This window comes from Staurois parvus, unplaced genomic scaffold (genome assembly GCF_062004578.1).
Source record: "Staurois parvus isolate SC_StPar_1 unplaced genomic scaffold, SC_StPar_1.0 ptg000254l, whole genome shotgun sequence".
Taxonomy (NCBI): domain Eukaryota; kingdom Metazoa; phylum Chordata; class Amphibia; order Anura; family Ranidae; genus Staurois; species Staurois parvus.
The window spans coordinates 1,694,542-1,708,784 of record NW_028318050.1 but is presented as its reverse complement, the minus strand read 5'-3'; the positions used below and the strand labels follow the sequence as shown (position 1 = coordinate 1,708,784).

Sequence of the window (14,243 nt, the reverse complement as noted above, 5' to 3'; positions counted from 1 at the left end):
ATTCCATTGTCCTGGTGCTCCAGGGCCTTCAAAAATATGATAGGTAGTCAGGAAATGAGATGTGTAATTTATGCCTCCTGAATGCCTGTAGGTGCTACTTATTTATTTATTTATTTCAGGTACTTATATAGCGCCATCAATTTACGCAGCACTTTACATGTATATATATTGTACATTCACATCAGTCCCTAACCCTCAAGGGGTGTACAATCTAAGGTCCCTAACTCGCATTCATATACATACTAGGGACAATTTAGACAGGAGCCGATTAACCTACCAGCATGTCTTTGGAGTGTGGGAGGAAACCGGAATACCCAGAGAAAACCCACTCAAACACAGGGAGAACATGCAAACTCCATGCAGAAGGCACCAAGGTCGGGAATCGAACCCATGACCCATTTGCTGCAAGGCAGACATGCTAACCACTAAGCCACTGTGCCTCCCACTTGGTAGTTGGATGGGCCTCTGGGTGTGACCAGGCTGTGGAAAAGTCTTACACATGTGGTATCTCCATACTCAGGAGGAGCAGCAGAATGTGTTTCAGGGTGAAGCTGCAAGTATGCATATGCTGTGTGAGAGAAATAACCTGTTAATGTAAAAATTGTGTGAAAAAAAAACCAATTCATCCCACCCCTTCCTGTTGAAGATCCATCCCTTCCTCTTTAGGCTCCACCTCTTCCTTCCCATTAAAGCTCCACCCACTGCCAACATCCATGGGGCACTATTCCTCTCACTGTCACATATGAGGGGATACTATTCCTCCCACTAATACCAACGATGGGACACTATTCCTCCCACTGATACCAATGATGGGGCACTATTCCCCCCACTGACACCAATGATGGGACACTATTCCCCCCACTGACACCAATGATGGGACACTATTCCTCCCACTGATACCAATGATGGGGCACTATTCCTCCCACTGACACCAATGATGGGGCACTATTCCCCCCACTGACACCAATGATGGGACACTATTCCTCCCACTGATACCAATGATGGAGCACTATTCCTCCCACTGATACCAATGATGGGGCACTATTCCTCCCACTGATACCAATGATGGGGCACTATTCCTCCCACTGACACCAATGATTGTGCACTATTCCTCCCGCTGACACCATTGACGGGGCACTATTCCTCCCACTGACACCAATGATGGGGCACTATCCCCCCCACTGACACCAATGATGGGACACTATTCCTCCCACTGATACCAATGATGGGGCACTATAGCTCCCACTGATACCAATGATGGGGCACTATTCCTCCCGCTGATACCAATGATGGGGCACTATTCCTCCCGCTGATACCAATGACGGGGCACTATTCCTCCCACTGACACCAATGATGGTGCACTATTCCTCCCACTGATACCAATGATGGGGCACTATAGCTCCCACTGATACCAATGATGGGGCACTATTCCTCCCACTGACACCAATGATGGGGCGCTATTCCTCCCACTGACACCAATGATGGGGTGCTATTCCTCTCACTGACACCAATGATGGGGCGCTATTCCTCCCACTGACACCAATGATGGGGCACTATTCCTCCCACTGACACCAATGATGGGGCACTATTCCTCCCACTGACACCAATGATGGGGCACTATTCCTCCCACTGACACCAATGATGGGGCACTATTCCTCCCACTGACACCAATGATGGGGCACTTATCCTCCCACTGATACCAATGATGGGGCACTATTCCTCTCACTGACACCAATGAGGGGACACTATTCCTCCCACTGACACCAATGATGGGGCACTATTCCTCCCACTGACACCAATGATGGGGCACTATTCCTCCCACTGATACCAATGATGGGGCACTATTCCTCCCACTGACACCAATGATGGAGTACTATTCCTCCCACTGATACCAATGATGGGGCACTATTCCTCCCATTGACACCAACGGTGGGGCACTATTCCTCCCACCGACACCAACGGTGGGGCACTATTCCTCCCACTCACACCAGTGATCCTTAAATTGCTGTGCTGACACCTGCTCCAGCTCGGGCTTCCTCCCTCTCCCATCCACAGCCAGCATACCCGGATGCAGCAGCACCATCTGCTTTGCCCAGATCCCGGCCACACACAGTTACCTTACTGATCAGCTGTCTTCCTTCTCCGGCTGCTCTTCACCGGCTCCGACTGGCCCCTCACATGATCGTCCTGCTGCTGCTTGGCTCCTCCTCTCCAAGCTCCGCCTCCTCACTGGTGATTGGCCGCCTTTGTACCTTTCCTGAGCTATAGATCTGGTGACCAATCACCGGTGAGGAGGCTGAGCTTGCAGAGGAAGGGACAGGCTGCCATAGGCTGCCCAGTTCTCTCAGGGGTGTGGCCAGATGAGAGGGGTGGCATGTCATCCCGCCCACATCCCAATCAAGATCCAGGGAGATGGAGACACTGGACAAGACACCCTCTCCACCCCTCCTCCAGCAGCGCCTCGTGGACCGGATCAAAGTGGAACACAGAGCCGCGGACACAAGTAAGACACAGAAGCCCCTGTCCCTTTCCCAGGGAAGTGTCCCTTCTGTAAGAAAGGGGGTGGCGGCCCCCCCCCCCCGAAAAGTGCCTCCCTAGGCAAACGCCTTTGTTTGCCTTGCGGCAAATATGCCCCTGTTGGCTCCATAGCTTGTAGACTCTATAACTTCCACACAGACCAAATAATACACACCGATTGGGATTATTTTTATCAAAGCAATGTAGCTGTATACATTGTGGCCCAAATTTATGAAGAAAAATTACTTATTTACAAAATTGTATAACAGAAATGAACAAAAATTCATTTTTTTCAAATTTTTAGTTTTTGTTAATGTGTAGCACAAAAAAAAACCCCAGTGCTAATTAAACTCCACCAAAATTTGTGTGAAAAAAGGAACAAAAATTTAATTTGGGTGCAGCGTTTAATGACTGAGTAATTATCATTCAAAGTGTGAGAGCGCTGAAAGCTGAAAATTGGTCTGGGCAGGAAGGGGGTGACAGTACCCGGTACTGAGGGGGGTAATATAGACCGATCCCTAATAGTGATCCTAGGATTGCTGGAACCCGCCGCATTGTTATATTTGTAGTCATGGATTTTGTCTACTGTACTAGAATTTCTCTTGTTGCTGTTATCTAATGATTATTGTTTTGTATCTTTCATTATATAGAGATATCTTCCAGGATATCACACAGTTGGGATCTTTTTAAGGTCATCAGAGAGTGACTATGAATGGCTTATCAAGCGACTAAAATCGGAGTCCTTCCATAACACAGTTTCCACCGTCCTTCCTCACTACATCTCCAACAATGGCGGGCAGCAGTTCAGGGAGGCCGTCTCTCGGTGCACGTTCGGTATTTTGTATCACACCAAGAAAAAAGAACCAGACAACATTGTGGACGACATCGACTCTTTATATGATGAGGAGCTGAGATATCTGTGTGATCGCCTAGGTAAGAGGTCATCATATACCGTATTTTTCGCTCCATAAGACGCACTTTTTGCCCCCAAAAAAAGGGGGGAAAATGTCAGTGCGTCTTATGAAGCGAATATAAAGCGGCCGGTCTGGTATTTCTGCCGCCACCGTGTCAGAATACTGGGCCGGCCGCTCAGCTGTTCTCTCCTGCAGGGCCTTACCTGTTCCTCGCTCCAGCGCTGTACAGTCTTCCCGGGGCGGCTTCTGTGACAGCCGGGTGCCCACTGCGCATGTGCAAGAAGCACTGCGCTTTGTGAATGGTCCGGTGTCTTCTGTGACACATGACAGGTCCCAGAAGGCTCCGGGCCATTCACAAAGCGCCACGCTTCTTGCGCATGCGCAGTGGGCACCCGGCTGTCACAGAAGCCGCCCCGGGAAGAAGAGGGAAGGACAACTCCGCGAAAGTGGGAGCGGGTACCTGTCAAATTCAGGTACCCGCTCCCCCTCCCTCCCCAAATGTCCGCAGTCTCTGGTGATCTCCTGTACTGTGTCCGCAGTCTCTGATCATCTCCTGTACTATGTCCACAGTCTCTGATCATCTCCTGTACTGTGTCCGCAGTCTCTGATCATCTCCTGTACTATGTCCACAGTCTCTGATCATCCCCTGTACTGTGTCCGCAGTCTCTGGTCATCTCCTGTACTGTGTCCGCAGTCTCTAGTCATCTCCTGTACTGTGTCTGCAGTCTCTGGTCATCTCCTGTACTATGTCCGCAGTCTCTGATCATCTCCTGTACTGTGTCCGCAGTCTCTGATCATCTCCTGTACTATGTCCGCAGTCTCTGGTCATCTCCTGTAGTATGTCCGCAGTCTCTGGTCATCTCCTGTACTATGTCCGCAGTCTCTGGTCATCCCCTGTACTGTGTCCGCAGTCTCTGGTCATCTCCTGTACTGTGTCTGCAGTCTCTGGTCATCTCCTGTACTATGTCTGCAGTCTCTGGTCATCTCCTGTACTATGTCCGCAGTCTCTGCTCATTTCCTGTGCTATGTCTGCGGTCCATTGGTTCAGAATATTTTTTTTTCTTGTTTTTCACCTCTAAAACCTAGGCGCATCTTATGGAGCGAAAAATACGGAATGTGGCTGATTCATAACACAGACGGCTACATGGGCTGATGTTCCATCATGTATGATTCGGGTAGTAGGGTTCATCACTGCCCATCCCCCACACACAATCATGGCCAAACATCTTGCCCCCCCCCGGCATTTGTCAGATAACGCCCCACTTCACCCAGAAAATTGCTGCAATGACAAATGTTCCGGCAATCTGGTGTCATTTCTTGTGTTTGTATTGTATGACACCAAAAAGTGGAGAAACAACAAGCCAAATCTGACACCTTCCACATAAAAAAAAAATGGACCCCAAACATCCTACTACCCCAACTACTACACCTCCTACTACCCCAACTACTACACCTCCTACTACACCTCCTACTACCCCAACTACTACTATTCCTACTACACCTCCTACTACCGCAACTACTACTATTCCTACTACACCTCCTACTACCCCAACTACTTCACCTCCTACTACACCTCCTACTACCCCAACTACTACTATTCCTACTACACCTCCTACTACCCCAACTACTACTATTCCTACTACCCCTCCTACTACTGTTCTTACTACACCTCCTACTACCCCAACTACTACTATTCCTACTACATCTCATACTACCCCAACTACTACCTGTCATGTCCCTGGATAGTGAGCCTGGCACGAAGAGGCAGGCCTCTCGCACAACCCCGGCTCAAGGACCGCTGGTCGTGAGACAGCGGCCGCAGGGGCACGGTGAGGTATGAGTGCCTGTGATCTGTCCAGTAATAGCTGGTAAGTAGATGAGCTGCAGAGCAGGCCGGAGGCAGATAGCAGGATTCTAATTCAGCCGTGCTGGATGGATGGATCACCGAGAGCAGCGTTCTGAGGATGCAGGGTCAGAGGAGCCGGGTTCTGTATTTTTCAGGCAGATCAGGCTTAAGCGGCAGGAGGAAGCGTAGTCGGGTTACTTCCTGGGTCAGCAGCCGAAGATCAATCAGACAGGAGCGGAGACAGAAGGGTAAATCCAAGGCAAGCCAGAGGTCAGAGCAGGTAGCGGTCAAGCGGAGGTCAGGAACAAGCTGGTTCGGTATCAGAGGACAATCACAGGAATCGGAACACAAGCAGACATAAGACCATACGGCAATGGAACATCTACTGCAGTCAGTTTAAATAGCCCTTTGGTGGCAGCATTAATGCATGAATGCGCATGTGTACGTGTGCTTGCATATGTCCAAGCACCCACACATCTGCTCGGCTCATAAGAACTCTGTGCATGCGCACATTTGTGCACTGCGGATCTTTGCCTGCACTATGGGCAGGCCTTTCCTGACATTGCCCCCTCCCTATGGTCAGCCTCCGGATGCCCAACTGGCTCCTTTTCTGTGGGTGATTATTATTATACATTATAATACAGTATTTATAAAGCGCCAATAGTTCGCTCAGCGCTGTACATTACAAAGGGGGACAGAACATGTGACAGAACAATACCAATACAATGCAAAACATGAGGGGATCGAGGGCCCTGCTCTTTGGAGCTTACAATCTAGGAGGGAGAGGATGGTGGCACAGGAGGAGATAGCTGTGGGGGATGGAGTGGTAGGAGGAGTGGAGGAGGTTGGCAGGTTAGCAGGGGGTGGGGTAGGCTTCCCTGAAGAGATGGGTTTTCAGGGTGCGCCTAAAGGAGAGGAGAGTAGGTGATAATCTGATGGGTTGGGGCAGGGAGTAAGATTCACAAATTAAGTCTGTAGTATGCACGGTATGTGCAGGTTCTCAGGAATTCTCCTCTGGCCCATACCCTTTACATTTAATCAGGTATTGTGTCTGCCACCCCCCCCCCCCTTTTTCTACAGTCCAAGACAGCCTCGACCTCAAATTCCTCCTCTCCGTCAATTATAGGTTCAGGGGGCCTTGACCTTTGATCAGAAAAGAGATCTGGCACTGCAGATTTAAGTAATGATATGTGGAACACTGGGTGGACCTTAAAGAGATTCTGGTAATGCTAATTCATATGAGCCATCATTAATTTTGCGTCTTACCGGAAATGGCCCCACAAACTTAGGTGCTGGCTTCCTTGAAGGACATGGCATCTTCAGGTTAGTTGTGGGGAGCCAGACCTGGTCTCCTGGCTGCAGGATCAGTTCTCCCCTTCTCATTTTATCAGAAACCCTCTTGTTATCCTCCTGGGCTTTTGTGACAGACTCCTGTAACAACTTATTGTTAGTATAGAAGAAACTCAAGATGTCTTGAGCAGCAGGAACAGAAGTTTCAGTCACAAGGTAAGGCAGAAAGGTAGGGTGAAACCCATAGTTAGCAAAGAACAGGGACTGCTTGGTGGCTGAATGACTGGAGTTAATGAATGCGAACTCCGCCAGCGGCAGGAGCGATACACAATCATCTTGGACAAATGAAGTGTAACACCCGATGTACTGCTCCAGGGTCTGATTAGTTTGTTCTGTCTGTCCTTTGGTTTGTGAGTGATAGGCCGAGGAAAAAGATTTCAATTTTCACGGTTTCACATAGTGCTCTCCAGAATCTTGTCGTAAACTGCACCCCTCGGTCTGAAACAATGTTTGCGGGAATTTCATGAAGCCTGACAATTTATTTAATAAAGACCCGAGCAGTTTCAAAAGCAGAGGGTCTATTTCTCAGGGGCAGAAAATGGGCCATCTTTGATAATTAGTCTACTACCACAAAGATGGCGGTGCAACCTTCTGAAGGTGGGAGCTCCACTACATAATCGATACAGATCATCTTCCATGGTCTGTTGGGTACAGGCAGAGGTCAGAGCAATCCTCAGGCTTTATTTCAGGTACTGTTATTTCGGGTACAGAAGGTGCATGCATTTACATAAGCTTTACAGTCTTTTCCCATATCTGGCCATCAGAATGTACATTACATTGTGCTAATTCTGCCGTCTTGGAGACTCCAAAGTGGCCCGCCAAAGGGTGGTCATGACAATATCAAGGACAAGGGTCTGCATCTTTTTGGGTACAAAAATTTGCTCACCTATCCATAGAAGGCCATCCTATTCTGTCTCTCAGTGTTACAATACACCTACCATTCAATTTTTAGACCGATCATTTCTCTGTCTGTGGGCAAATATTCAAAATCAGCAGGGGATCAAGTACGCATTAACTTCACTGTAAGGAAAAATATAAAGGATGACTGCAGTCCACTGCTCCCTACAGATCACATGACAGTACAATAGAGATAATTTGGAAAATACTACATCCATATCACTAGATAATTAGGAAAGAGGTACAATATGCAAATTAATTCTAAAACTACCTCATTGTGCCTCCCAATGACTTTATTGTGACTACAGACACTTGGAATGTTACTGTAGCACCCTCCTAGGTAGGTGTTAGGATTAGGTAAATTTAGTTCTGGCTCACTGTATCCAGTGGAGCTGCGATTTGTTGTCAAACAAATTTAATTTGGCTCACTGTAACCAGTGTGACTATGTTGATTAGTCTGTTCTGTGTTCCAGTAGTTGCAGGATTGATTGCTTCCCCCTGAGTAGTCCAGAAAGCTCTGGAAACTAGTGGGCAGGAAGAGTCTAATCAGCAGCTAAATATTGATACAGCCCTGGCCAATCCCTGGGGACGGTCACCAAGATGGTAGCTGAGAGTCTGTATAAATACTCTGAGACAGAGAGCAGTGAAGTCTTTTTCCCTACAAGGAAATCAAGCCTAAGGGGGGATTCTTGCACCCTTAGGCCATCTTGCCATGTGCCTGCAGGGTGCTAAGGCCTTTGGTGGGCTAACTGGAGGCCTGTTTTGTTGGAAGCTGCAGAGAACTGACTGAGGGACTATCGCCTGAGGATCTAGTCTGGTATCACAGGGTGGATGTGTCTGGAGGATCCTGGAAAAAGGCAATCCATTTTCCAAGAACTGGAAAGAGAGAACCTAGAGACCGTGGGCTGCTGCCATCCCTCGTGTGTTAGAGTCAGCTGTGTGTGTAAAGGGAACATGGTGTCCAGTGTTCTGAAGAGCTCAGTCTATTTGATTCCTAGTGAAAGGACTTTGCTTGGACTGTTCACCGGAGGAAGATCAATCTCCCCAAGTTGCTACAGGCTCATAGTTTTGGAGTATCCCACTCAATTCCCTAACTCTATCCAAGTTACCCCAAAGTAAAAACACCAAAAAGAACACCCCTGGACTGTTCATTGACCCAAAGAGTGACTGTGACCGTGTGCCTGGCGGCGAGGCAACTACTGGGGAGAGAACTCCATGCAATCTACTAAGCGGCTCCTGTGGGGAAAGTGCTCTGCTACCATAGATGCCCCATTAACATCACCAGAAATGGGAGGAAACAAATGACAATTGTATCTTCAAGAAAAATGTGACTAATAAATGATGATGATGATGATCTGTACATACAGGAGGAAGAGTGTAATTCTTATTATGAATACTTTGTGTGTCTACAGGGAAGGATAATGTGATCATAGTAATGGATGATGTGGAGGACAGCAGTGATCAGGAGAAGATCCGGATATTGGAATGTCTTGGTAACACAGGAGAAATGCACCAAAATCTCTCTTTATTTAGTCCTCAGGTAAAACAGACATTGTTCTTATCTCTAATGGAGATCAATAAACATCTACAACAAGGTGATGCAGAAGGTAACATTTCAGCATTTTAAACTTACACATTCTGATTTTACTTATTTTTCATTCTTTGGATTGATATTTATTTGGTTTCTCATTAAAAGTAAAAATTCCAGTATCCTTTAGGTCCCTTTCACACGGGCGGATCTGTTAGCGGATCTGCTTGCTCAGCGAGGGATCTCTCCACTGATTCCCACTGAGGAAGCGGAAGACAGGTCCGTCTCCACTTTACTGCTGCAGAGCGGACACAAACACAGCTCGCTGTCCTCTATGTATGGGCAGTTGGATGGAAATGGACCGCCTGGCCATTTCCTTCCGACTACCATCAAATCCAATGGAAGGAAAGGGAACAGATCCCCATCTGTCTTTGGAGGATCAGATTAGATGTTTTTGGGTGTAAACAGACACATGTCCATTTACACCCACTGCTCCATAGAGGTTCCTAACTGATCCGCCTGAAAACCTGGTAGGCAGACTTGATTGGATTGTCTGTGTGAAAGGGCCCTACATGCTGACTATCAAAACTGTGAGTGCAGAAAATGATATAATCACGTATATATCTGTGATTTTGCATTTCCACGAACCATACCCGTGCCTCCATTGGCTGCTTCAGCTGTTGATCCCCGGGTCCTGGCAGGTGATTCCCCGCTGGCATCCGGCAATCGCCGAATATCACTGATGGGGAGAGGTCTGTATGTAAACAATACAGATCTCTCCCCTGTCAGCTCCAGCACACACATACACATTATTAAAACCGCACACAGCACACAATTATCCCTTTGATCGTCCCAGATGTTAACATCTTCCTGTCCATTGTCAGTACTTTTTATTAGCACTGATCACTGTATTAGTGTCATTGGGGATGTCAGTGACACCAAGTCAGTTCCCCCCCCAGTGTCAGAATGCCCGCTGCAGTCCCACAATTAAATACCACCAAAACAAAACTCTAGTTGTGTGAACAAAATGATAAAATTTTAGTTTGGGTGCAGCGCTGCATGACCGCGCAATTGTAATTCAAAGTGTGAGAGAGCTGAAACCTGAAAATTGGCCTGGGCCCTGGGAAGGGGGTAAAAGTGCCCAGTAAGGAAGTGGTTAATAGCAAACAATCAAAAATATTGTTTTTTTTCTCAAAATTGTCGGTCTTTTTTGTTTATAGCGCAAAAAATAAAAACGCAGAGGCAATCAAATACCACCGAAAGAAAGCTCTATTTGTGGGGAAAAAAGGACATAAATTTAATTTACGTGCAGTGTTGCATGACAGCGCAATTGTCAGTTAAAGTAACATAACAACGTATCACAAAAAATGGCCTGGTCAGGAAGGGGGGGAAATCCTTAGGAGGGCAGGGGGTTAATAATAAAAGTTCTATAAATTCTTGGCCATTTTTGCACCTACAACTTACATTCTTCCTTCATTCCATCCACTTTCTCTCAGCCACTGCTTCCAGTACCAGGGATAAGTGACGTGGATCCCTGCTGGGACTATACAGGCAGTGTAGGATGGATCTCCTCACCGGTGGACATGTGCTGTTGGCAACAACTGCCACTCTTACAGCATGGAAAGTGATAGCGGCAGTTGTGGATCTGGCATGCTATAGGGAGTCCTCTGTGTTCCTGAGCTTTTACTTTCCAATAACCATGGGATGTATGAAATGTTCTGTGAGATGGTCAGGGAACAAGTGGTGAGCAGGACATCTCAGACCTAGTGTGCCCTTCAAATGCCAACACCCGGGGAAGGACACAAGAGACTCAAACATGGTGCTCTGTGATGGTTTATTACATGGAGTCCTCCCATACTGCAGGAGCGCCATGACACTTATTTGTACATTTATGTTCCTCAATTTAAACTAAAAGTAAAATGTTTTTATTTTGTATAGGGCAGAAAGGGATTAGAACCCTTAACAGGTGAAAATGCTAATTTTTAGATCCAAATACCCTCAAAGGTGTTCACATGCAAAGACTAATGCATTACTTTATTCATATATCAGCCAAGGATTGAACCTCAAGACCATAATGAGAACGGAGAAAAACATTTAAATTGCTCTTCAACCCTGAACATCTATATGACTCAATAAATCATAATAAAGTCATATCGTTTTTATCAATCTATATATCAAGCAGTCTAAAAACTAAATTCCCTTAACTAGTATCAGGGCCCTGGACCCGGCATAAGTCATGAAATGGGCTGTTATCAGGCATAACCAGGACTTTAATACATTACATATCTACATTCAGGAGACTGATTGGAATACACTGCCAAACAGGAATAGCCAGTGGTGTATTTAGGTTTTGTTCTGCCCTAGGCAACATAAAAGTCAGATGCCCCTCCGTGGCAGAGAAAGCCTGACAATGACCAACACCAGCCCCCCCCCCCCCTCCCCGTGGAGAGAGCCCTCCACTAACACCCCACCCCGGCAAAAGAGAGACACTTACCTTTACAGCTCTGGACAACAACCGGTCTCTGCATACACCATCAAGCAGCCCACAGCCTCTCTTGGATTCCACATGGTCCCCATGCCGCATATGTCCCTTCTTCCACGGAGCAGTGCTGCCCCCCTAAAAAATGCTGCCCTAGGCAAATGCCTTGTTTGCCTTGTGATAAATACACCCCTGGGAATGGCTACACATGGATCAAAATTCGTCCGGTCCCAGCTAAACGGCTAAATTTCAATCCATTTATGGCCAGCTTTAGCAGGGGATGTGTCGGACATCTGCAGAAAGACCACTGCTTCTACACAAAGGGAATATCCTCATTATAATGATGATGCATTTGTCAGGCTAAGAGATACAACAAAGATACCATTAGATTGGACTGTATCATTGCTGCATTGTCTCCCTTTATATTGCAAAGCGCTGAGCAAACTGTCGGTGCTATAAACTGTAAGTTCTATAATCTATGTATAATATTAATGTACGATTATGGGGTACCTGTTTTATTAGATGTTCCTGGTTCTGTGCAGATATAATAAGCAGCACCTGTCATGTCCGTTTCCATAGTACGGCTAGCTTTCTATTTTATTTATGAAGTTTTCAAAAGTTTGATCCCACAAGAAATAGCAAGGAAGATATGTTATTAAAGATACTGCTTGGGAATGTTCTTGAGGAAAGTTATATGTGTATATAAATGGGGTAGGAATCATACAACGTATATAGCCCATAATACTCATCTACCTTTTATGTGAGGTCCCCATTTTTCCTTGTTAGGTGACCGAAATTCCTTCCAATAAAGGGAGCCCTCCTTATCTTTGATCATAGGTTTTCTCCATACAACATAGAAATACACTCACCAGCCACTTTATTAGGTCCACCTGTTCAATTGCTTGGTAATACAAATTGCTAATCAGCCAATCACATGGCAGCAATTCAATGCATTTAGGCATCTAGACGTGGTGAAGACGACTTGCTGAAGTTCAAACTGAGCATCAGAATGGGGAAGAAAGGGGATTTAAGTGACTTTGAATGTGGCATGGTTGTTGGTGCCAGATAGGCTGGTCTGAGCAAAAACTGCAGATCTACTGGGATTTTCACACTCAACCATCTCTAGGGCTTACAGAGAATGGTCCAAAAAAGAGAAAATATCCAGTGAGCAGCAGTCGTGTGGAGGAAAATGCCTTCTTGGTGTCACAGGTCAGAGGAGAATGGGCAAACTGGTTCCAGATGATAGAAAGGCAACAGTAACTCCAAAATCTCTGAGGAATGTTTCCAACACCTTGTTGAATCTATGCCATGAAGAATGAAGGCAAAGGAGGGGCCACCTTGGTAATAGCACGGTGGACCTAATAAAGAGCCCGGTGAGTGTAAACTATTAAGTAGTACTTTGGATCACCTTTATGGGTATTTATCCTGAATACCTATAAATGGTGAGAACAGTTCCATACAAAAGAGACAATATTATCCCAATAAAATTCAACTCCAACTATAACATCCTCACGTAACACCTCCCTTCAGACTTGAAAAATACACACCTTAATACCAGCTGTCTTCTGACAGTCACACAAATGGGTCCCTTTCTCTTTTTCATTGGCATTATTGGTAGGTCATCCTCACTGCTGGATAGAATGGTGCTCATGTTGTGACATCTGAATGCTCTTCTATGGAGTGTTCCACTATGAGCCCAGAGCCCAGGTGATGGGTTCTCAGGAATGCTGGGTGTCATTCAATCTGAAAGAGGAGCATTGGATGGGGACATAGACAGCAGAGCTGGATCATGGAGAGGGTAAGTAGTGGAATGCTTAGGGGGATAGGGGACACAGAAAGGTAAAAATGATCCTGACCCCACAATCTGTTTTACAGTAAAATGTTGATTCCAAAGCTGGCCATATATCTAGCGAATTTCATCCAAAACTGGCCAACATGGAGTCAAGGGTCGCCATTTTAGCACTCTCCCTCCCCACATCCTTTAATCTGAAAATCAAAAGGGTCGGTAGAAGAATGAGATGTATTATTCAGTCACCTCCAGTCCCTGCTAGAGTATTCTGAGAGCCTCAGATGCTGAGAAATTTCTCTTATCACTGGATTGAACGACAGAAATCTAAATGTGTATGGCTTACAATTTATTCTCTTTACTGCCAGACAAATAATTCCCAGACATTGGAAGTCTACACATGTCACTTCAGGAGCAGAATGGGCAAACTTAATGAACTGATTGCAGGAAAAAACTCATAGCATTGGATAGAGATCACATTGATAAGTCTTCAAACATCTGATCATCCTGGATTATTTATGAAGACTCAACAATTGTAAAAGATTTAATCTCTTCTCCCTTTCCGTATACTGTACAAACATTTGGACCATGTGATAGTTGATCCCTATTGCCCTCCATTGCCATGTTATTGTTCCTCTGATCACACTCATACTAAACAGATTCTCAAACTAGAAGATGTTCCTCATGAAAAACCCCCCAAAACTCTGTCTTTAGTAATGGCGTTGTTTGTTCTATTTCCATTTGTTTTAGATTCTTTTGAAGAAAAAATAGACAAGATCAGAAAAATCATATTCAGTAAGTAGTCTGTGTTTTCAGTTGTGATCGGCTCTTTACATTTTTTTTTTTTGGACCTTATTGTGACTTTATTCTTTTACTTCACTTAGGTACCCGCAACATATATATGGTAAGAATATTTACAATAACCA

General features: G+C 45.9%; 1 protein-coding gene across 1 annotated transcript in view; it reads left to right on the top strand.

The window, feature by feature from the left end:
- The window catches only part of LOC149459574 (uncharacterized), a 123,048-nt gene that overhangs the window by 42,034 nt on the left and 66,771 nt on the right, over positions 1–14,243 (top strand). Inside the window, exons 5-8 of the mRNA XM_089680939.1 lie at positions 3,168–3,450; positions 8,937–9,131; positions 14,068–14,112; positions 14,202–14,221. Of these exons, the coding sequence (XP_089537065.1) occupies positions 3,168–3,450; positions 8,937–9,131; positions 14,068–14,112; positions 14,202–14,221 (543 nt within the window). The remainder of the gene's footprint in view (positions 1–3,167; positions 3,451–8,936; positions 9,132–14,067; positions 14,113–14,201; positions 14,222–14,243) is intronic.